Raw genomic sequence first — 24,739 nt, 5'->3', positions numbered from 1 at the left:
CACAATTTTTCATATCTCTGGTTGTATACACAGTATATTCACACCAATTTGTGTCTTCTTACCTGTACTTTGGATAATAATGATCATCACATTTCACCATCATTAATAACCCCATGCTCCCTCCCTTCCCCTTCAACCCCTCTGCCCTAGAGTTAGTCTATTCCTCCCATGCTCCCTCTCCCTATCCCACTGTGAATCAGCCTCCTTATATCAAAGAAAACAACGACATTTGGTTATTTGGGATTGGCTAACTTCACTTAGCATTATCTTCTCTAAGTCCATCCATTCACCTGCAAATGCCATGATTTTATTCTCCTTTATTGCTGAGTAATATTCCATTGTGTACTGATCACAAATATTATATCTTCTCTTCCACATCATAATTTTCCTGCCAGGTGGCAATCTAGCCTTCTCCCAAATCATCTCCAGGAATGAACTGCCCTTGGCCTCTAAAGAGGTCCATTCTGCTTTCAGATAATATATAAACGCTTGAATGTCTTCATTAGGTTTGGTTAAAGTCTTCATTTCTATAACCTCTACCCCCCTTCTGCCTACTGAAACAGTATTTTTCCATTTCCAGAGTTTCTACATGGCAGCCTTTCAAATACCTACATCAGCTATTTCCTGAACAGGAATTTTACAGTTGAGCAGGTGGGATGCCACGCAGGTCCTTGTCCCTAAGTGCCCATGTTCCATGTGCTCCTTCCTGCTCGATATGGGCTGTTGCCTATGGGGACACTCAGCACAAGTGTTTGTCTTATGAGGGATGATGGTGACTAAATTCATTATGAGATTCTTTTTCTCAAGAATTTGGTCTGGAAAAATGGAGAGAGGTCAGTTAGATAGGCATGTTAGCACAGTAGGGGCAAAAAGAGCCAGGCCATGCTGATGACGCAGCACGAGGAGCAGAGTTCTGCTACTGAGCATATGGAGTAAGAACCAGGTGACCTGTATTTTTGATGGACTCTGTAATAATTTTCAGTGGCTTCTGGTGTTGGATCTGAGTTCCAGGCTCAGTTGGGCCCACTTAGACCACAACGCACAACTTTCCCACAAGTTTCCATCGCTGTTCCTGGGTTGCCATAATCAAGATCTTGCCTTCCTTATTTTTATGTATATTCTTCTAAAACTTTCTCCTTCACCCAAAGTACACCAAATGGATCCCTGATCCTTGAACCCTTGAATCCTTGAATCTTCAACTAATAGTTCTCATATTCTCTGCATCTTCTCTTCTTCATGATGAAGGTCTCCAACCTTTAGACCAGGGTCTTAAGATGGTTTCCAGCATCTGCACCTTCTCTCTCTCTCTCCTATGCTCTCTAAATTTCAATATTACCTCTTTTCCCCCAATAATCAGCATGACCAATGAAGCAGAGCAAATACCAACCTGAATGGAAAACTTCTTTGAAATCAGACATGTATCTTTCTGTTTTGTGAATGATCAGAGTAAAATCTTCTTTTCCTAATCAGATTTATGGAACTCAAGAATTGTTAGGATAAGACTTATGAAAATAGATAACCACTGGTGTGTTCTTGGAGGGATATGATGTGATCATCTACTGATCTCTTCACTAGCCTCCCTCTTTGGACAAAATAATCAAAAGTACCGACTCTGATTTCAAGTTACAGAGGTAGTACTAGAAACAGAATGAAAGGAAAATTCCAAACTTCTGATAATGTAATTAAATGTATTATCTGAATGAAAATGTAGATATTCTTATGCATATTCTTTTTTTGGGGGAGGGCTGCAAGTCATAGAAAACAGAATGATATCTTAAATCATAGGGATAATGTTTAATGAGGTATCTGGAAATGGGTACAAGTTTCATGTTTTGTTCTTTACTTGGGGTTAGAATCTGTAATTCTGCCTCCAGAATTCTGCTTGGCATTTTCACACAACTATGTCTAAGACTGAAAGTCCTGGAAATCTTCTTGAGCCACCAAAAGACTTCCCCTTCTGTTTCAGCCCGGGTGCAGGCACATGGCCAATCTGAGCCACAAGGGTGGCAGAGAAGTACAGATCTGGCAGAGGGAAGTGAGACTGTCATGACTGGGCAAAGTCTGTAGCGGCCTACAGTGTGTTTGGGACTTTTAAAAAATAAAGTTCTATTTTACCATAAAAGTTAATGCGTAATTATTAATTAATGTTTGGAAAATAGAAGAAAAGGATTCCCTAAGGCCACTACCCAAAGACGTTCTTGATGCATTAACACCGTTCTAATCATATTGCACGTACGTGATTTTTCTTTTTCCATTTGACTACTTAAGGCTCTGTGGTTTTTTGAAATAGATTTAGAATTTTGAAATAAAATATGGACTAAGGGAGGCAGCATAGAGAGCACACTGGCCAGAGAGTGAGAGTTGGTACTTGCAGCCTAGGTTCTGCACAAACCCATCACTGTATTTCCATTTCCTCAAAATAAAAAAAAAAAGGAAGTTAAAATAAGAGGTAAGTTTCCCTGAGTCTTTCTCAAGTCTGCAAGATGATGAGATCTGTGCCTTTGGGATGCTCCAGTCCCACTATTCAGTCACTGACTCAACACTGCAGGGCAGGGCCACAAAGACAAGCAGGCTGGGTGGATTTAGGCAGTGGCCATGTGAAATTGGATGCCCAATATGTAATAATAGACAAAATATGATACAAGATGCTGGATCCTGCAATGTTTTAGAAATCTAGGTTTTCATGTGAAATTGTTTAATTTTCAAAATTTAGAATCTAATTTGAAAACCAAAGCAAAATGAAATAGTGCAGAGGCCAAACAAAACTTGTCTAGTTAGAATCAGTTTGTCACTCCAGCTAAAGCAGCAACCGAATTATTTTAATGAGTCTAAACCATCTAATGCTTATATTAATGGTGAATAAATGCAGTCTAGGGTTTGATCATCTCTTATTTCTCTTGTGGATTCCAAAATGCCCCTGGGACCGAGCTAGCTAAGCTTTGATGTGCTCTCTTGGATAAGTATGTACTGTATTGGAAACAACGAAGTCAGGATCCTCCTAGGCCTCAGCTCCTTTTATATATATTTTTCATGACCACATTTGGATCCATATAAAATCCTACGTCTTCTGCCTTAATCACTCAGTTTAAGCTGAAAATAAAAAACGAAAATGATGAAAGTCTCAGACAGGTGTTCCCTTGAGTGAGAACTGCCACCTCAAGCAGTTTACTCTTTTCCTCCTCCTCTTTAATCTCTTCAGACAAAGAATCATCAACATCACCAGATACCAGATTCTGACTCACTTGCTGAAAGCGCTGCAGAGAGGGGATTTAACAACTTTGAACTTCTCCTGTGATTTTCGCCTTTGACATAGATGTTATTAGGGTTCTGAAGAAGCAGCCCCCTGTAAGAACACAGGTTGCTAAATGATTCATCTCACAGACCTTGATATTCAATCCAGGTGTAGGAATAAGCAGCAGAGCCCTTGGGCTCTATCCTGGGGCTTGGAAAGGCTTCAGTGAAATTCTATAGCAAGAGGCCAGGAGCTTCCCTTTCTCTTTGTTCTACTAACATGTTTTTTTTTTTTTTTTTTTTTTTTTTATCTCTGAAAAGCAAAGGGATTTCCTCAGAGGATTAAGCAGAGGAAACAACCTGAGGTAGGGATAGTGTTTCATTAGAATTAAGAGTCACAAAAGTATCCCCAAGCCTGAAGAAGTCCTTTTCCCCAACCTTTTTGGGCTGCTCCTCTTACCTAGCTTCCAGAGTCACAAATCCTTGCCCTGTGGAGGTGTCTCTTTCTCCTGGCTGCAGGGGGTACCCCTGGCATGCAATCCTGGTTTCTTCCTCTCTCCCTCCCTCCTTCCCTCATCCCTCCTCTTTGTCCCTCCCTCCTTTCTTTCTGAGGATAGAGCCCAGGGCCTCCAGTATGTCAGGTGTCAGGCACTCTACCACCAAGCTGCATCCCTAACCCTATTCTTTCTTTTTAAATTTTGAGACAGGGTCTCAATGAATTTCCCAGCTTGGACTCACACTTGGGATCCTCCTCCTGCCTCAGCCTCCTGCTGGTAGCTGGGATTACAGGTATGTGTGCCACTGTACCTGGCAGTAGTGATTTCTAAAGCAAGGCATGAAGGTGTCTCATCTAAAAGTGAAACATGCTTATTTTTCTTCTTTGTATTTTGCAAAAGTTTTTACATGCATTACTTTGTTAAACACTATATATACTTTTGAAATAATTTAAAAAATCAATAGATGTCTCTTCTCAATCCTGCCATGTCTTAGTTCCAGGGCAATGAAAGGATAAGAGGGCAGACACAGATGATTAATTTTCTTAATGATAACTCTTAGATGCTATCGTACAAAGAATGAGAAAAGAGCAGGCAGTCTCCTGTTTACAGATGGCTTCTGGGTTTTCAAGATGCCCAAAGTGCTTTTCTATAAATTTGTCTACTCATACTTTTTATTGCAAACCAGGAGTCTTCAGAAGGATTCAGTATTATGCTAAAGAATAAGAACTTACGTGAAAGCAGCTCCACTAAAGGCATTCTGACACATTCATCTCCTGTCAACGTAAGACTCAATAAAAGGTACATATTTAGCTACCACTTGAAAGTCACTACAAATTCTTGAAATAACATAAATCACATTTTTATTAAATTAGTTTTTCAAATTTTTTTTATCTTCCCATTTGTGGCTATATACTTTAAAAACTTCACTGATAACCTGAATGACCCATTTCTAAAGTACCCATGCTTTTAGTCACTTTCAAAGTGAAACAAGGTTTTTATTGACTTTTGATAAATGATTAATGTTAACATTTTCAGAGTCCATTATTTCCCCACATTTCTTATTGTAGCCTTGTTATATTTTATTATAATCATTCTACATTTTAATAATCACTCTACATTTTTAGAGAGATGCTTGTTAATACATTTTTGCTCTGGCAGTAGCCTATTTAATTTGATATGCTGTGTTTACATGTTTGAGATTTGACCCAAAGGAAAATACAACTGTTGTACTTTACAGTGAAAAAAAAGTAGCGGTGCACACACCCTCCCCATACACCCTCCTCATTAACCTCGGCCTCTTGGCAAGACATTGACCTATTTTCCTAGTAAGCCCGGGCTCCAATTGTGTTACCTGGCTGAGTCACAGTTGGGGCTTATGGAGGACAACCTGGCAATTACACTGTGTTCCTGGAGTCAATGTGCATTCATAAATCCTCTGGTGCCTGAAGTCTAAAACCTTTTGACCTGCTCACTGATTCTAAGCCATGAGGCAAAAATGAAACCTATAATGTATTTGTGGTACCATTTTACCTAAAAATCTATTATAGACCCATCTGTTTTAATTATTAAATTTGCTCATGACTTAATCACAATTATTGGTCAATCACCCCCACATATTCAAATCACTTTTTTTCTCTCCGCAGCTAAATATTTCTATCCAGGGACAGATGGTTTATCTTCCAATCCTCTTAGATGCATATAAGAATCTCCAAGTGTGCTCCATACATGAATGAAACAGTAAGTGAGGATACAGGCTGTTTTGTCTTTAGAGAAAAGGCAGTAAAGCAAACTATATTTGTTCTCCAAATGGTCAAAGAGCCAGGAGTGTGTGAGTTCTGTGCAAGTCTTTTTCTTAATGACACTTACTTGATTCACATTCCACTCCCCTCCCACACACTTCCCCTGCTTGCCTAGCCTTTGTTTAGGATAATCATGGCATTAGTATTCTTGGGTGGAATCCTCAGAAGTTGCTCAATGGCCTGCATTTGGCCAGAACCCTGTATTAGTGTATGAAAAACTAATTTCTATCATGTAATTATCCCTTTTGCTAAAAAATTTTTAATGTAAGATTAATTTTGTATTAAATATCACACTTGCATCTGCTACTACTTAATACTAGCTTCTGCATGCCATTCACAGTTATAATTGAAGTCATCTTACTTAGTAATGCAGTCCAGACACACAAAATGATTAATAAATTGCAATGATAGCCACAGTTTATCCATCGTTTACTCTGTGACAGCTATTGAGATGATCATTTCACAAATCATTCACAGGATTATTTTTACTTTTTATCATTAAAGAAACTAAGCTTTGTGAATTGCCTTCTCTAAAGGTCATAGTACCAGACAATGCATAGGCAGAATTTGCACCTAAGTTTTTTTTGGTTTCAAGGATTATGCAGGGAGCTACTGAGCTACACAATAAATACCAGGCCATGGTAATGCCCACTCAGTCCAAATATCACACATCTAGATTTTTACCCAGGCTCATCAAGTCTGCTCATCCTAGTTTTAACTGCTTTGGGGTCTAAATGAAGTAAAGAGCCATGTTTTAAAAACACTTGAAAAAATGAAAATGTTCTTTTATGCAACACTTGGTTGAGCTCCTCCTGTGAAACAGGCACTATGCTGCGCAGAGGTGGTAATCTAAAGGTGACTGTGCCTGCCTTTTGAGTTTAAGTTAGAGTAGAAGAGGAAGAACTGGAGCTGTATTGCAATCTATGTTGTAGCAGAGATGAGCATAGAAAACCATGGAAGCATGGTGGGAAAAGCACGCAGTGACACACTAGGTACCTTTTAAGGGGAAAAGAGGGGTTTTCCAGGCAGAGAAGAAACAGGTTGGGTGACAGGAACAATATGCTCAGAGAAGAAACAGGTTGGGTGACAGGAACATTATGCTCACTGTGAGCGGAGGTGGGCAGAGGGATGACATGTTTTATCCCAATAATGATGAAAAGTTCAGCAGAGCCAAGGTTAGGATGCACCATGATGGGACAGGAGGTAAAGAATGTTCAGAAAGAGGCATGCAGTGAGAAAGAGCCTCTGAAAGGTGTGATTGGGGACAGAATGTGACAGCCTGAGAACATTATGCAAAAGACCCTAATATCTAAAGGATCATGAGTAATGTACTGTGGAGAGGGGTGAAGACAGCAGGAGAGGGGTATGTCTGCCCCACAAGGGGAACTCTCTCTGCAGCTCTTGGACATTGATGCTGTGGAAGAATGCAGGCCCAACATTTGTAGATCTTCTGATTTGCCAAGACAAGCCAGAGATCTAAATCCCCAATTTTTAAATATCAGGAGTTAACTCAAAAATAAAAAAAAAATTAAAAAATCAGTGACTTCAGCAAAACAACTTAGCAGCTGGATTTGAGTTCTTCTCATAGACAAGAGCCTTGTTGTGTCTCTGAAGGCAACCAGTAGCTCATTTATCATTAAATTCCAAATCCTTGGTAAAATCTAGAGATACCATCATGTAAATAATCTTGTATAATTAGGAAGGTAAAACATAAATTCACCTTCTTTACGGTGTAGTTTTTAAGTGTACTGTAAACAGTAATTATTGAGCAAATAAAAGTCTTTCCTCAGACCATGTTTCACCAAGTTCACTAATTGAACTTCCTATTTTCTTTTGTATCATTTTTAAAAACAATGTTCTAGAGTAACATAAGAAATAATCCATTTGTAAATGAGATGCAAACTAAATTTTGGTGTGTTAAAATTACTAGTTGGGATGCCACTCAACTAAGGCAGTTCTAGCACCCTGAGAGTCTCTGATAAACAACTGAGAGGGGAACCCTAACTCTGAGTAGAGGATCATGCAGGGAAACCCAATTTAAGCTTAACTACCCTCTAACTGCTAACCAGGCACTTCACAATTACTATTCCACTTTAATCAAATATTTTCCATTTGTTTCCTCATCTACCTTGTAAGTGTCCCCTTGTGCTCCTTGGTGAAGCCCAGACAACTTGTAGTTTAACAATGTCTGATTCTTGAATTGCTGTCAGCTTGAAAGAAATAATAAATGCTTAAGGTAAAAGATGTGTTAATTACTCTGATTTGACATCACACATTGTATATTCATATTGAATTATCACTGAACCCCATAAATATGTACAATTACATGTTAACTTAAAAATAGTCATACCTTTCAGAGGCTCTTTCCCACTGCATGCCTCTTTCTGAACATTTTTTAATGTTCCTGGTTTATCTTTTAACAGATACATCAGACTAATGAGAAGTTACCTTTTTAAAAAGGCCTGTGAAAACTTTAACATCTACTTTGCAACCTGAGTAAGTCCAAGGGAAATATTTATGTGCATGAAAAACAAATCCTGTCTGCAGCAGCTAGGAAGACAGGCTTTGAGAAACTCTACTGGATTGGGTTATATTCTGTTGGTGTGTGTGGGTTACCACTTCTTACAGGGGAGTCGGGGAGGACACCTCTGAAAAGGCAGAGAGCAGTGTTGACAATGTCAGGGAGAGGGCCATTAGGAGGTCCCTATGACCAGAGGGCAATGAGTGAGAGTGACCTGCAGGGAAGATCTAAGAGCAGGGCAGGGGTAGGGAGACAGATGATGTGTAGACAGATTGGAGCCATTTGCTCCAAGTGAGGTGGGAGGTCCTGAACCATGGTTCTGTAATGGGGAGCCATAGAACCACAGGCTTTGACCCAGGCTTTTCAAGAACCACTCTGGCCTGCTATACAAGGGTGGCAGAGGGAGACCAGTTAGGAGGCACCTGTGGTCAGCCAGGCAAGAGATGATGATGACTTGGACCATGGTGGGAAGAGGGAATGGTGAGAAGTGGTTGCGCATTTCATAGCTTCTGAAAAGATTCGAAGGAATGAACTGTGGGTTTTGAGAGTGGGGTGTCTCCAGGTCTTCAGCTTGAGCAACTGGAAAGAAGGAAAGAAGGTTGCCATTTTTTTTTTTTTTTTTTTTTTTGAGATGGGGAAGACTAGGACAGGAAGTGCTGCTGATGCTGGTGGCTGAGGCAGCAGGATTAATTTTGGACATATTTAGAGATGTATATTAGGCCTCTAAGTAGAGACATTAACCAGACAGTTGGATATTCAAGTTAGGAGAGAACATCTGGGGTGTGATGAAGACCAAGGAGAATCCTCAAAAGCTAGGAGAAAGGGGTATGGGGGGGGTGATATACAATGACCCTCTTGAAAAAGTTTCAGGTATTTTCATTTGTATCATGATTATAAAGTTCTATGATGACTGTAAAAGTATGTGGTAAGAAGTGGCTAAAGATTCTTTAAACAATTAATAATCCTGTGATTCCTACAGTGTGGACCTCGGCCCAAGAGCAGCAGCACCACAGATGAGCTTGTTAGAGATGTGAGTGAAGGGGCTTTGGACCTGGGAGGTCATAAACTTGAGGTAAGGCCCAGGAAATGGTGTGGACAAGCTTTCCCACAGATTATTATGTTCACTGAAGCCTGAGTGGGCTATATGATGAGCAAACTAGTTACTTCTGGGTTTTAAATATTAAGAAAAAAAATGAATTTTTTTTTTTTAGAAAAAACATCTTTATTATTTGAAGCATAAAAAAGAGTAAACAAAAATCGTACGACATTTCATTCCTTAACCTTCTCAATAAAGTTATAAAAATACAATGTCACTTGGTCTTTGTAAGCTCTTGAGAATGTCTAGAGGATCAAAAGGCACAACACACAATGAGATGGTAAAAAATAAAACCTGCTCATAGGTACGATTGAGGAAAGTTTCTAAAAATAGGCTCGCACATAAATAGGGCTTTATTTTTTCTTCCTTCCCAAAACCCAGATAGCATCTCCCCCATCTTATAGATCTTACACATGTGATCTGCCTTCTCCCACCTTAGCTCTTAATGCAGGTTAACAGAAAAGCCAGCTACAATCGATTTGCCTGGTTTTTTTCATTTTAATTTCCATTTTGTTTAAGGTAAAACAGGATTCTTAAATGGTACTCAAGATCTTTTAGAATATCTGGCTCATTTTCATTTTATTTCAAATCACAATTCATTAAAAAATAGATGATGCAATTTTTTTTATATAAAAAAGGACTTATTATTCACTTGCTATATATGTCTATATTTTTAAATGCAGCTGTTGCATCTTTGGCTTTTAGTATGTTGAAATCACACTAACATGATCTTTGTGAATCGTGACCATAGGTTCAGTACAACCCAAACCATTCATTGCATTTACCTGTGATAGGTGCTTTAACTCTTCATTTTCCTCAGGTTGGCCAAACGAAATACAATGTCCATCATAAATGAAAAAAAAACCCCACTACTGTGTATGTCATATATGTTCTATTGCTAACAAAAATAAGTGTATTCTTGCTGTGGAAATTCTGTGGCCTGGGAATTTTTATTAGATCATCTTTTCAAGACATTGAGGATTCTTCTTTTTAACTGAAAGAAATGCAAGTCAGATCAATAATTCATCCTCTCCATTTAGGACGCTGTTTTAGAGGCAAGTGAATCATTTCACCTCAAGAATGTCCACTAAAGAAATACATTCATTACTTTAAGGAGTTGCCTAAACATGGTCAATCTGAAATGATTTAGCAATGAAATTCAGAGATTTGGTTATTTTCCTGGCAGGATTTGTACTATAAATGAAAACTGACATTTAAAATAACATGTGGGAAAATACAGAGTCACTTGGATGCTTCCACTTTATTACTGCAATCATAACTAGTAGTGATTTAAATTAGTCCTTGACATTGATTTGTGTGTTTAAATTAGTCCTTAAATATGCCTTTTTGCCTTTTGTTCTGTTGCTCACCCTTTGAAGAATGCCATGATAATCAGTGCATGGTGTGTTGTGCCGAGCACCCTGCACGGCCTTCTTGAGGACGCGTCCGCTGATTGTGCCTTGCTCACACATTCCTATTCAGCTTTTCTGTTGGACGACACTGATAAGCTTGTGTTGATTTTCAAGGCAGTCTTTCAGCTTATCCTCTGTCAAAGTCAGTCGCTGCTCCAAAATGGAAACTGTCTACAAAAGGGAGGACAGAATAATTAATGCCCAACGGTAACCTGGAAGGTAACCTGGAGATAGGAGGACGGTGGACCTCTGCACAGGAGATCCTTTTATGAAGCCTCAAAGCCAGGGAGGAGGCCCCATGCAGCATTCCAAGTGGAGTCACGGGCTACATGGTAGTATGGGGAATGGTGGGGGTGACACATGCCTGGTCCAGGTAGGTGCTTTTCAAACATCATTTTCATCATTCTGTCATGATCCAATCCATGATGCATCAAACCCATCACACCCCAGAGAGATGGACAACTGGAAGACTTTGAAAGTACCATGATTGCCATCAGTCCCTCACGCAGTACAACAGAAGCTCACAGCGTGGCTGGAAGCATTGAGTAAAGACACATGTGTGCAGTGGGTAGGCAAGTGCTGGTCATGCAGGACCCGGGCCTTGGCTATCCCTCCTCCTTTGGGGAATGATGCATATGCTCCATTTAGAACAGACATACATGTGTAGGTTACACTTAGGACATCTAATTTCTCTGTGATATTGACTATTTTCAATCTTTTTTTTTTTATATAAAAAACTTCCTTAGAAGCTAAAATAGACTATTCAGGAAACCACATAAAACACATGTGTCACTAAAAAATGAATGCATATTAAACAATGCCCTCCTAGCTATTACTCAATAACTAGAACTTTGCCAGCTACCCCAGAGTGCCTTCCGTGAGCCTCCTACAATCACCACCCCTCCCTCCCTCTGTAACAGCCACTACCCTTGACCTTCATAATCACTGTTATGTATTTCCTTATGGTTTTATTTCCCTGATACACACTTCTAGACAGTGTAATTTCTCCTTTTCAAGATCTGATACATGACTTTCAATCGGCAGGGGCCCACTTTCTCCCTTTCTTTTCTTGACAGTTTGTCTGCTGACAAGCTCGGGCACTCTAACGTGTGGAGTTTCCACCAAGTCTGGATTTTAGGGATTGTGTGTTCAGCCTGTGCTTCCATCCTCTGTATATTCTAAAAATCGGCAGCTGGATCCTAAGGCTTGATCAGGGTAGATCCCTTGCTAAGACTTCGTGTGGTAGTTTATTCTTTTTTTAGAGGACATGTTAAAAATGTTTGGTTGTTTCCCTTTCAGTAATGTTATAGTAACAACTCAGTGCCTAGATCTATTAATTTGTGGGGAATGTAAATGGTAATACTGTAATTCTATCACTTAAAAAGTTTATTAGCCTGGGCAACTTAGTGAGCCCTATCTCAAAATAAAAAATATAAAAGTTCTGAGGATGTAGCTCAGAGGTAGAATGCCACCGGGCTCAATCCCTAATATGGCAAGAAAAAAAAATTATAAATAATTTATAATAAGAGTCAGTTTCATCATCTGCTAATTGGTTACCCAGTGGTAGAGTTCACATAGGAAAAGCAGGATAAATGCTTGGTTATATTAGTCATCAAATTTCATGGAAAAAGTTGATTTCTCATCATACTTTGAAGGTAATCAGTATATCATTATTTAAACCTTTTGCTTTCATATTCCACAGAACAGGTGGCAACTAACTAAAATTAATGATGCTGATAATACTTTCTCCTATTTCTTGAGTGTGTACATACTATGTACTAAACAATTTGCCAGATACTTTATGCATGCTATTGACATCTTTTAACATTGGTAAACTCTATCTGCTATATAACATATAATTTCATTTTTATTTATTTCTAATTATAGTTCAGTTATAAATACTCTGAACCTTAGGTGGTGTTAAGCCACCTGTAATTAAAGTGAATCAAAGCTTATTTGTTTGTTTGTTTGCTTATTTATTTTGTAGGGCTGGGAAACTCAGGTCCTTACACATGCTAAGCAAATGCTCTACTGTTGAGCTATATCCCCAGCCCTAAAGGATATTTATTTTACTTGCTACTTGCCCACAAATTCACTGTTGCCCTTTTGCAAATGTGCCATCTACTTTTAATTTCTTTCATATGTAGAAGGAATAAAGCCCTTCAAAATTAAAAATCATAGAGAAATTTAATAATGCTTAAAATGATTCATTTAACTTTGAATCAAGTAAAAGGAGAAATGGGTCATGAAATGGGAATGGAAAGAGTCATTTTGGAGAGATCCTAATGCTCATCTGACACTGATGATAGTTTAGATAGGGAGCTCATGGTAATGTGGGAAACAAATCAATTATAACTAAATTTGCAACAAAGCTGAGAGGGCAATGGCTTTTGAAAGGAAAGAAATGTCTGATAAATACAGAGAAAGTCACCTCTTTCCTAATATTATGAAATGAAAATGGGTGATTTTAATATGATTTTTTTGAAACTTCAAAATGGATAGTTTTGTCAGAATTTTTTTCTTTCTTTTTTTATTTATTTCTTACATACATGAAAATAGTGGAGTGCATTACATTCATAATATGATTTTCATTGAGCAAATCCTACAATGACTCCCAAGTTTTCACATGACTCTTTCCCAGAGTCTGTCAGGACTCTGAACCTACAGATATGCTTCTTAATTTCAAAGCCCCTGAGATGGTACACCCAGGACTGAAATACTCATTTAATTAGTGGTTCTACACATTGGCTGTAAGAGAGAATCATATCAGGTGCTTATATGACTGATGCCAGGGTCCCATTCCAGTCTGGAGGTAAGACCTATGATAGCAGACCCAGTAACAGAATGCTTGGCCAGATTTGAGAACAGACTCAGGTAATTTCTATGAAATAGTTATTTCAACTTGAAATACTTAATTCTGAACATCTCTCTAATTGACATCTCTCTAGTTCATACTTTAGTCTCTCTTATAACTTGGGACAATGTCCACTCTGACAAATATTGCAACAGATATTGTACATATCAAGGAGGAACAACAGAAACCTTCTCCAAAAGAAACATGGTATTAGCAGAGCTGTAGGAAACCTCTGGAATATCCATTAGGTTCTCCTTATATCACATCTATGGTTCTTGATAAAGGGTTGAAAGACTTTGGTATATCATTTAAGGCCCTCTGTAAAGATGAATTAGCCTGAAAATACTGGTTAAGATTCCAAAATGGGAATGCAAAGCTAACACCCTGGAAAGAAAAACTGTATTCAAATAAGTAGCTTTGGAATGAGAGACTGCTCCATAGGACAGACAGAATGTTTTCAGAGTGAAAAACTGTAAACTGGCAATGTTTCATATTAACCATAAATGTTTGTTCCAATTCATTTTTCTTATGGCCCTAAATATTTCTTTATGAGTGGCTCAACGTGAACAAACTGCATCACAAATTCTAAGGGCAAAAGATTACTGCCTATGGGCTGGGGATGTGGCTCAAGTGGTAGCATGCTTGCCTGGCATGCGTGTGGCCCAGGTTCGATCCTCAGCACCACATACAAACAAAGATGTTGTGTCCGCCGAAACTAAAAAATAAATATTAAAAATTATCTCTCAAAAAAAAAAAAAAACCAGCACAATGATTCACTAAAAACATATCATTTAAAAAAAAAAAAAAAGATTAATGCCTAAAACCAAACACACTCATAGGCTCATAGCCTGAAGTACTGTTATTGTTCTTAATAACACACATTGCTTTTCTGGCCTCAGTATGTTTATGTAAACGTGTGTATGTGTTTGCACACACACATGCATGCATTCATGCACATGATCTCTGAGCTTCTCCACACGATCTTACTTGTTACGTGATTGCCACCTTGGGTATGCTTGCTAGTAAAAATTTCCTCCTGTTCCTTTTTTTTTTTTTTTTTTGCGGGAGGAGGGTAGCAGGCATTGAACTTGGGGGCACTCAACCACTGAGCCACATCCTCAGCCCTCTTTTGTATTTTATTCAGAGACAGGATATCCCTGAGTTGCTTAGCATCTTGATGTTATTGTGGCTGGCTTTAAACTCGTGATCCTCCTGCCTCAGCCTCCGATCTGCTATTCCATTGGTTTTGCAATCTGCTCTGACCAGGATTGCTTGGTGTATCTTACCTTTGAGGCAAAGCATGCCAACCCACCTGTGTCAAGACATTGAGCTGTTCCATGATGTGTTCTAAAGCGTCTGTCACAGCAAGCGGTATGCTTCTTTGGCTCTCGGAGGGAAAGTCACTAAATTCTTCTGTTTTATTTTTCACAGCTATTGCTGAACAGTCTGCTGACATTAAGGAAGGGTTCATGAAATATCCACAGATATCTTCACCCTTGTCTGGCAGATTTCGACCACTATTTTCCGTTATCTTTAATGTCATAGAAAAGATAGGAAGAGTTATTTTTCCAAACTTTAAAATGATATCTGTATACAAAAGTTTTAAATATTCTTCCTCTAAAATTTCCAAGCTTAGGTTTAATAATTTATCCTCAATTATAATAAATTAAAGAAACTACAACCAGGATACAATGCTAACAGTGAACAGAAATATGACATCTTTCCTTGTCATTGAAAGACACCCGTACATATGTCTGTCTGAAAGATCAAGTGTTATGCCATTAAAAAAAAAAACTGCTGCAAACTTGGGATGCAGCTCAGTAGTAGAGTGCTTGCCAGCATGAGTCCCTCGGTTCAATCTCCAGTACCACAGTGGGAGAAAAAAATCTAAAATACCTGAGAGAGAATGACTTTTAGGGTATGAATAAATTCCATACCCTTTAAACAATCCCATTATTATCATTTTGAACTACTCAACTTCATATGACAAAGAAAAGCTAAAATTGTACTGAAAATGTCCAGAAGAAAACCTGGTAGTCACAGATGCAAGAACAAGTTACTGTAGAGGACTTTTAATGCTATTCATTATTTGTACTCACAAGCATCTATGAACTGCCATCTATTCATACTCTGAGCAGAGGATCTGGGAAGAGACATACAGCCCTTATGTTTATGTACATGGGCCCCCAGCCCCTGGGCTGGCAGCAAAGACTGGGATGAAAGCAATAGCAATGTAAAGGTAAGTATAGAAACACAAAGGACTCACCAGGAATTCCTCTCTCATGATCATAGCCTACATTATTCCTGATCCTAGGAAAGCACCTCATTCACTGGGGACAATATATGGTTGCCCATGCACACACTTTCTCACCCCAAAGTAAATAATTTCTGCTGAAAGAACAAACTTTTCTTTCTTCCTTGCTTCTTCTCTGTCTGCAATGAACATCTCTGATACCCTAGTGTGGCTGAGCCCTTTGCAGCCTCCATGTCTCAGAATAATTGTCACATTTTCAGAAAAGTAATCTTGTCTACTCTAATAAAGCTGGACTTTCTGTTTGCTAGCTGGGCATCCTGATGATTTCCTCAGTAACCGATCAGAGTTTACATTTATATATCTGTTCCTTGTTTACTGTCTTTTACAGTAGGATGTACCATGTCTACTACTCTCACAACTGTATCCCTTGGAGCTAGTATCATGTCTAGTACTTAAAAGAAACTTGAATGTCTTTTACATGCAGATTTCATCACTGTTCTCACAGATGAAAACCAAATTCTCTATAACCAAAGAGTTTTATTTACTTTTTAACACATATCACAATATACGTAAATACATACACGCATGGCCACAAATATCATGGGTCATACTGAAATCACAGCTCCAGCCCTTTGTGGAAAAAGGACTCAACCTAATTAACAAATCAATCTTTAATCTCTGGTGGTTTGTAGTCAAGGTGGTAAGTGAAGAAAGGGCAAAATGAAAATGGGGGCAAATGACTTAAGACTGTCTAAATGATAAAAGAGCTCTAACGGCCTAAACAATAAACTTCTTGTTTGGGATCAGCCAGCAAATACATTGCTATCAAATGACTTATGGAGATGAACAAAAAATAGAGAACGGTAAAGGCTGAGAAAACCAGTACCAGATCTCCAACTGGCAGTATCAGTCAGCCGACATATTTGCCTTTCTGTCTCTCAAAGGTACTGGGACCTGCATGTATGCAGATTCTTTCCCACCAACTAACCTTGCCTTTGCATTGTTGTACAGGGAAAGAGTGAGAGGCATGACTTGGGGAAGTTTCACTATTCTAATAAAATTAAGCCACTATATCACTATATTATAGTGATATCACTACACTCATAAAAAAGTTACTGGTGTTTAATTAACACTTTGGGCTGACAGAATTCCAGCAAATGAGTTGGTCCTATTTTAAAGTTGCTAGTATTCATTTTTTTTCTCTTTTTGAGTACACATTCACTGAGCACCTACTTCACAGAGAGCACCTACCAGTTGTACCTGTGAGTGTGGTATCTTGCCTGCCCTCAAAGGATTCTCTACTGTGGGAGAGAACCAAGATAGAACAGAGCTAGATTCCCTCCCAGCACCTGCCACATCTCTGTCACTGCTGAGCAAGCAAAACAGACAATTGATGACTGGGCTAAAATGAAGATTTGCAGTCCAAACTATTATTACTTATGTAATTAGCAAAGGAACATTCAACATATTGTGGTACTCAATTACTTCTCTGTATTCTCAAAATTCACCCATTATATATTTATTCCTTTTTCTCCTCTCTTCCTTCTAACCTTCCCACCCACCCACTGTCTGGACCAGTAAGTCAGAATTAATCACTGGTGCCTCTTCACTTTGTTCATGCCATGAGTAGAACGTTTGTCACTTCTTGATGTATTTGTGTCTGCATCTTGGCATTTCCTAGCAGATTGTGAACCTCTTTTGAGGGACAGAGTCATAACTTTATCATCTTTGCTCTCAGGTGTCTAGCACAGTATATGAGATAGTTCAGTTCACAGCATTTGTTGAACTGAATTCAATTGACTGTCCTGCATGAGCTGAGCCATCCACATACAAAAAAAAATATTAATAACATAGTATTTGGAGAGAAGTATAAACCCAAGGTAAAGCCAATGCTACTCTCTGCTAGAAATTCCTATCCTTAATGGCTTGGAGCACAATGACAGAGCAATGCATGCATCTATTACCTAACTACAAATCACTTCATGATTTTTGACTGCTAATAGCATATTTGATGGCTTCTGGTGGAATAACACAATGATTTTTCCAACAAATGTGAAGGCAAAAGAAAGCATTTCACTTGTAAAGACAACCAGTGACTTAACTTCAGATATATCTTTAATAAACTAATTAGAATATATCAGTTTTGTTTACAATCAACATTTCTAGATTCGCTTTCATTCTGTAAGTAGAGAACAAAACAGACAAAAGGCAGACGAGTCTATCTAAGAGTGGTCTTGACCCTTCTACTCAAAGTGAGTTTCCCATCATGGATGATTTTAATAGCCTAGGGATGGTCACTTGTCAGGGATATTGTGAGAAAAACACAAACATCAGATCAGGAAATTCAACTGAATGTCTTTTTGAGTCTACACCTAAGGAGCTGATTTTGCTTTCATTAGAACTTTACATAAAATCATATTATAGTAGAACCTTTTGGTATTTTCTTTTAATCGACATTGTTAGATTTATCCCACGGTGATGCATGGGATTCTAGTTTACTTACTTATATTGCCAAAATAGTATTCTTCTGAATATTCCACAAACTATCCTTTCTACTGTTAATTAACAATGACTGCTATAGTGAGCACTTTTGTAAATGTCTTGGTATAAGATTTCTTGCTAGTGTGGTGCCGCAGTCTGGCTGGGCACAAATCACGAGCTCCTGAAGCAGGAATAAACTCTATTTCTGAACCCCACCAGCACACTCCACACACGCTCCCCAGGAACCCTCTGGAACACCACGCGGCTCCTCCAGGAACCACCAATCGGAAATCCCTCCTCTGGTACTTCCCCAACCAATGAGAACTCTTCAGGAATCCCCACAAGAGCTCAACCGGAACTCAATGGGAACTCTTCGAGAACTCAAAAGTCATCATCTTAATGGCTTGCTGGCGTCACCTCTCAACCACTACTTCTGGCAAAAGTGCCATGCATCATCCCTACTTGGCTGTGGCCCTCAACAGTGTGGAATAGCTAAATCATAGTTTTTATAATTATTGCTCAAATACTAGAATTAACCTCCTACTAGCAGAAGTCACTTTTATCTACAAAGTCAGAAATAATTGAGTATTATTACACATCAAATTTTACAAAAATTATGGGCAGAAAATCCCACTTAATGGCTTGAATTTCATTGTGCATTTCTTAGATTACCAGTAACTTGAACATATTTTATGTGAATATTGGTAACTATTCTGTAAATTGCCTACTTAAATCTCCCACCCATGTTTCAATTGCTCTATTTCTCTCATTTCTAATTTGAGAGTTCTCTATATATTCTGGACAATGATACTTGTTCTTTATGTGTATGATACATTCCCTCCTCTGTGGTTTGTTTTCACTATTATTTATGAAATTTTAAAGTACAAGTTTTGTTTTTAATGTAGCCAAACTTATCAGACATTTTCTTTATGATTTGTGTAATTTGTATTTCTTTTAAAAGAAACTTTTGCATACCCAGAATTCACATTGCCTTTTTTTTTTTTTTTTTTTGAGATTTTAAAGTATTACTTTTCACATTTAAGGCTTTAACCTATCAGGTATTGATTTTTTTTGTTTCTGGCTAAAAGTACCGCAAAGAATAGGATTTTAATTGATTATTATTTTTAAATGGATGATTGTCACAGCAACAATCAAGGAAGAGTGCATTTGGTCTTTCTCTATGGATCTGCAGTCACCTTCCACACAGCGACTGTCCACACCTGTGTGGTTCTGTTATATGCCTTCAGTCATGGATTCTTACTTTCTCTTTGCAATATCATACCTGGAGCTTAAGAAGTCTTCAACCTTCAGAACTACCCTGGACATTTTTTTTGGTTGTTGTTCTTTGCTTTGTCAAATAAGTTATACAATTAACTTTTTAAGTTTTAAGTTTCATTAAACATATTACTGGGATGCTTATTGGTATTTTCTCAAATTTATAGACTTCTAAGAAGTAACACTTTTATGATGCCAAGCCTATTTATAAAAACAGCTCCAAAAACATTGACTACTTGATAAATTTCATGTTATCCTGACACTCTGGTATCTTCTATATCTCAATTTTAATATATGTGCTGTAAAATCAAACATTATATCACTAGCTTTTTATGCTAGAAAGTCAACCAAGTGAATAGTCAAAGAATGTCCTCCATAACTGTCAGGGTTTTTTTTTTTGTTCTTTTTTTTGGTACTAGGAATTGAACCTAGGAGCACTTTACCACTGAGCTACATTCCCAGCCCTTTTTATTTTGAGACAAAAATCTCACTAAGTTGCCTAGGCTGACCTTGAACTTGAGATCCTCAGCCTCCTGAGCTGAGATTACAGGTTTGTCCCACCACACATGGCTCAAAATTTGTACTTCAAAAGGGTGCTGTGTTGCTGCAAAGGCTTTTTTATTTTTTCCTTTCGTACCTGGGGATTGAACTCAGAGACACTTAAACACTGAGCCATATCCCCAGTCCTTTTTATTTTGAGACAGGATCTCACTAAGTTGCTTAGGGCTTCACTAATTTGCTGTGGCTGGCCTCAAACTTTCGATCCTCCTGCTCGATCTCCTGAGTTGCTAGAATTACAGGCAGCAACACTGCACCCAGCTGATTGCAAAGGCTTTCTGACTGAAGAATGACTTCAGACCCAAGCCAGACTACCCTATTAACCCAGATTTTCCTACCTTGAGCAGAATGTGCAGGAGGTAGAAGTACTAAAGGACAATCACAGGAGAGAGGGGATGTTCTTTCTCTCCACCATCCACCTGTCTTCATTTTTATGAGACATAAACTTACCACACAATCAGAAGTGTTATTTAGAATACATTTTTGAAAATTATTTTCTATGCTTGCTTATTCTTTAATATTATTCCTTAGTCTTTCTTAAAGGTCCTATTTTCTGTTCCTCAAAACTCTTCAAGTGCCAAGTTCAAAAGAAGAGAGCTATGTGTTAAAGGTCATGATTTAATTTTTAAAAATTATATGGAGAAAGTAAATCATGCTTTGCTTGCTTAAGACTTCAACTTCCTTTTTGTACTTATTTTAATACTACAAAGAGGCAGCTTTAAGGCATAAATTTATCCAACAAAGATACATTCAAAAAGCTGGCAAGCTGTATAGATCATCCTTTAGAGGACAAACATAACATTTGTTTATTGTTCTGTTCATCATCATGTATAATGTGAACATTCTAGCAGGATTAATGATAACTGTGGTTATGGAGTAACAGTAAAGTGCATTCACAGCTTGGTATCGAGTCAGTCTTCTGTCTATTATTCATTAAGTCATTTAAAAACCAGAGAGCCAAAGCTTTCTATGTGGATTCATTATACACACTTTATATTATCTTAGTTGACTTCAATTTATATCTATAAAACAATCATGTCTTTATTCATCTTTATAAAATAGATGAAATTTACCCCTCCTCCAAATCTCTATTACAATTCAATTTTGCTTGTTAAAACAAATATTAATTCTTACTTGTATTTCTGCTATGATTATCTGTATAAATAGCATGATTATCTGTGACATTATATAATATGAAGGTTGTATAAATGGGATATCAAGTCACTCAGACTTGGCTTAAACCCTTTCTCTTTGGTGTATTAAGAGTATAACCTGGGACACATTACTTGACCTAAGCTTCAGTTTCCTTTTTGTAAAATGGAGATAATAATATTGGGTTACATTGCATGATTGTTGTCAGAAGGTAGGTAATGATTGAATCTACAATTGGCTTTCATTACCCATCATCATCAACATCAGTATCATCACATCTTGTCCTCCTTCCCCTGCACTGAAAGTCAAAATACTTTGACCTGTTGAGAGTCATAACTTCGGACATGCTGATGACATGCTAAGTATCTACATAAGGCTTACACACAGTGTAGTAAATAAAACTCTCGCTTTAAAGATGTTTCTATATCTATTAGGTTCCACATTTTAAAAATCTTTCATATATATATATATATATTTTTTAAAGGGGGGCAAATTATTATTATTATCTTGAAATTTGACTACAACCAATTTTGTTGGCAGTAAAATTAGAGTAATTTTAAATTTGAATAATGGCTTATGTACCAAAACTCAGAAATTAAGTTTGGCAAAAATGGGAATAGTTTTCCAGTAATTACAGATCAGAAGGAAAAAATCAATTTTGGGAAACAGACAAAACCCATGTTTACAATGATTGTGCCACAGATTTAAACTTCAGTAGTGCATTAGATTTGAGAGTTGTTTCTTGGAAAAAAAAAAATCTCAGTACCTTGTGCAAATAAATCAGTCTTCCATGTGCCTTAGCACACACTTAAAATTTCTCCACTGTATATATATACAAAACACTGACCACATTGGCAGGTCAAAATACATTTCTTGAATTAAATACTAAGCTATTTAAAGGCAGATAGGAATTTAATTAAATAGAAGAACTATGCTTAATAAATTCTGAGACATAAATAGTATTCTAAGTATACGTTTAAAATGAAAACTGCTGTTAACAAACCCCAAACAAAAAACCCAGACATTTTTCAAATGTAATTGGAAAAAGAGTAAATGATTTCAATTTCCAGGCAGCTAACTAAAAAAAATGTTTATAACACTTTGGAAAAAGAAACTTAACAGGCAAAATTCAGATATTCATATAGAAATTTTGGTTCCATCATCTTAATGAATGAAAAATGATTTTCTGATAATTGCAAAGAAAGTCAATCTAACATTGAGCAGTTAGATATATAAATTTTATCTCAAATGTTTAATCCTTTGATAAAGACTAAAGATCATGTAACAGGACACAGTTGAAAAACTATGGCATAAAACTCTCCAGAAAAAAACAGAATTCTTAAATGGCTCATGAGTAGAGTATCATCATATAACTGAAAATCAAATAATAACACTATGCTGCTTAATAGAGAGAGATTTTCCCTCCATACTTTATGTGTATGTTTGGAGGGGTGGGGGTACTGGATAATGAACACTGGGCCTCAAACATACCATGCAAGTACTCTCCTACTAAATTTTACATTCTATTTTGAGACCGTGTCTAAATTGCTTAGGTTGACCTTGAACTTGGGATTCTCCTGCCTCAAAAGCTTTTTGTATGTAAAAGGATGTGTTCTTTTCCTTTCTTATTTTGCTGGTGAAACCAAAGACAATAAAAATAATGACTTTGGCTATTTTTTAAAAAGACTATTTTCTTAACAATTACCATGGGGGAAAACAGCTCAGGGAAAAATGACATTTAAATACTAAATATAAACCTCAAAGAATTCTTTTCACAGATGCCAGGAGTCAGAAAGAATACGAACAGGAAAGCTATAGAATTATGACAATTTATCTTCATGCTCAAACTCAGATGAGTAAGCAGGAAGTTTCAACGAGGAAGTCACGACACAACCCAAAGCATGTTCATTATGCACAGCCGGTAAACATAAGGAATTTCTTTCTATTTCATATTTCAGTCCCACGATTTACCAAGTTATCAGTATTATTCAAATAAGCAGTCGTATAATGATCTTCCTGATAAACAAGATGCAAATAATGTTCATCATAATCATCTCATTTACTGTGGGGTTTAGGGGTCATCATTTGGGACCCAATGGCCTGACTGATCATATAAAGATTCTTAACTCTCTAATGTCCAACTAGAAGCTCATATCCAAACCTCATCTTTTTCTCTCTTTCTTTTTGGGGGGTACCTGAAACTGAACTCAGGGGTGCTTAACCACTAAACCACATTCCTAGCCTTTTTAAAAATATATTTTATTTACAGACAGGGTCTTGTTAAGTTGCTGAGGTTGGCTTTGAACTTGTGATCCCCCTGCCTCAGCCTCCCAATCTGCTGGCATTATAGGTGTGTGCCACTATGCCCGGCTCACTCTGTGTTAGCAAATTGTGCCATTATCTACTAGCAGCCCCAAATTTGGGGCATCTTCTAGACTCTTACTTCTCCTCCCATGTGTAATCAGAAAACAACTTTATGAACTTTCTCTTCATTATCTCATTTCCTATGTTATACTCTAGATCAGGCACTTACTACTTTGTATCTAGATTACTACCACAATATTCTAATTCTCTACTTCTCTGGTCTCCTTCCTTCAAACCCTTCTTTTTCACTAGAGTAATTGTTCAGAAATCCAAATTTCCTTGTCATGTTCCTGGTTTAAAATCCTTCTCAGGTTTTCCCAAAGTTCTTAAGGTGAATCCAAACACCTTCAAATGGCATTCAAGATATTCATGTTTCATCTTCATCTTCTCTCTCCTGTCTCATCTCTTGCTATTCCTTAACTCCACTGAGTGCTGGGGCCAACAGGAAATGTCCACGGTTCTCTGCGTTCATTCCCCTCTCTTTGTCTTTGAACTTTCTGAATGCTTTCTGTTCCCCTCATTACAGGCAAATTCTTACAGAATCAGCTTTTGTACCAGACCAGTGAGGTCTGAGATGCTTTCTGTCCCTCACCTTCATTCTCCAGAGCTCATGCATGTACCCCCAAACACATCACACCTTTTCCTTATTTAATTACTCCACTAATTAGTCTCATAGCAATTTAAGCATATATCACTATTATTGGATTTATTTATTCTAGCTGATTCCTTAGCTCACCCCTTCTCCCTTCAAAAGGTTACCAATAGGGCAGGGTTTTTAGCTCGGTGGTAGAGTGCTCATTTAGCAAGCATGAGGCACTGGATTTGATCCTCAGCACCACATAGAAATAAAATAAAGATATTGTGTTCACTTGAAAATAAAAAGTAAAAAAAAAAAACTTTTTTTTTTTTTTTTTAAGATTACCAATAGCTAATGCTGGGGACACTTGCCTATAATCCCAGCTATTCCCAAGGCTGAAGAAGGAGGATCATAAGTTCACAGTAAGCTTGGACAACTTAAAGAGTCCCTGTCTCAAAACAAAATAAACATCTGGGGATGTAGCTCATAAGCAGAATGCTCCTGAGTTCAATCTCTAGTACTGTGCCAGAAACAAACAAACAAACAAAAAGTTACTAATAATCTTGGCTAAATTCAACAAGAGTTTTTCAATCCTTCTCTGGACTTTGAATCATGTTGACTTTTACCATTCCTTCTCCCTTGCCTGCCATGACACCATGCTCTCTAGT

General features: G+C 37.6%; 1 protein-coding gene across 6 annotated transcripts in view; it reads right to left on the bottom strand.

Annotated features, from left to right (window-relative positions):
• Window positions 1–9,479: 9,479 nt before the first annotated feature.
• Poc1b (POC1 centriolar protein B) overlaps window positions 9,480–24,739 on the bottom strand; it is an 81,634-nt gene continuing 66,374 nt past the window's right edge. For all 6 annotated transcript variants that reach the window (XM_078053034.1, XM_078053033.1, XM_005324428.5 and 3 more), the window contains 2 exons: window positions 14,723–14,941; window positions 9,480–10,727 (listed from right to left, as the gene is read on the bottom strand). In XM_078053034.1, coding sequence (XP_077909160.1) covers window positions 10,623–10,727; window positions 14,723–14,941 — 324 coding nt within the window. In that variant the 3' untranslated portion in view covers window positions 9,480–10,622. The remainder of the gene's footprint in view (window positions 10,728–14,722; window positions 14,942–24,739) is intronic.

The sequence above is a fragment of the Ictidomys tridecemlineatus genome, chromosome 6 (genome assembly GCF_052094955.1).
Source record: "Ictidomys tridecemlineatus isolate mIctTri1 chromosome 6, mIctTri1.hap1, whole genome shotgun sequence".
In the NCBI taxonomy this organism is placed as follows: domain Eukaryota; kingdom Metazoa; phylum Chordata; class Mammalia; order Rodentia; family Sciuridae; genus Ictidomys; species Ictidomys tridecemlineatus.
This window is presented reverse-complemented; position numbering and strand designations above follow the sequence as displayed.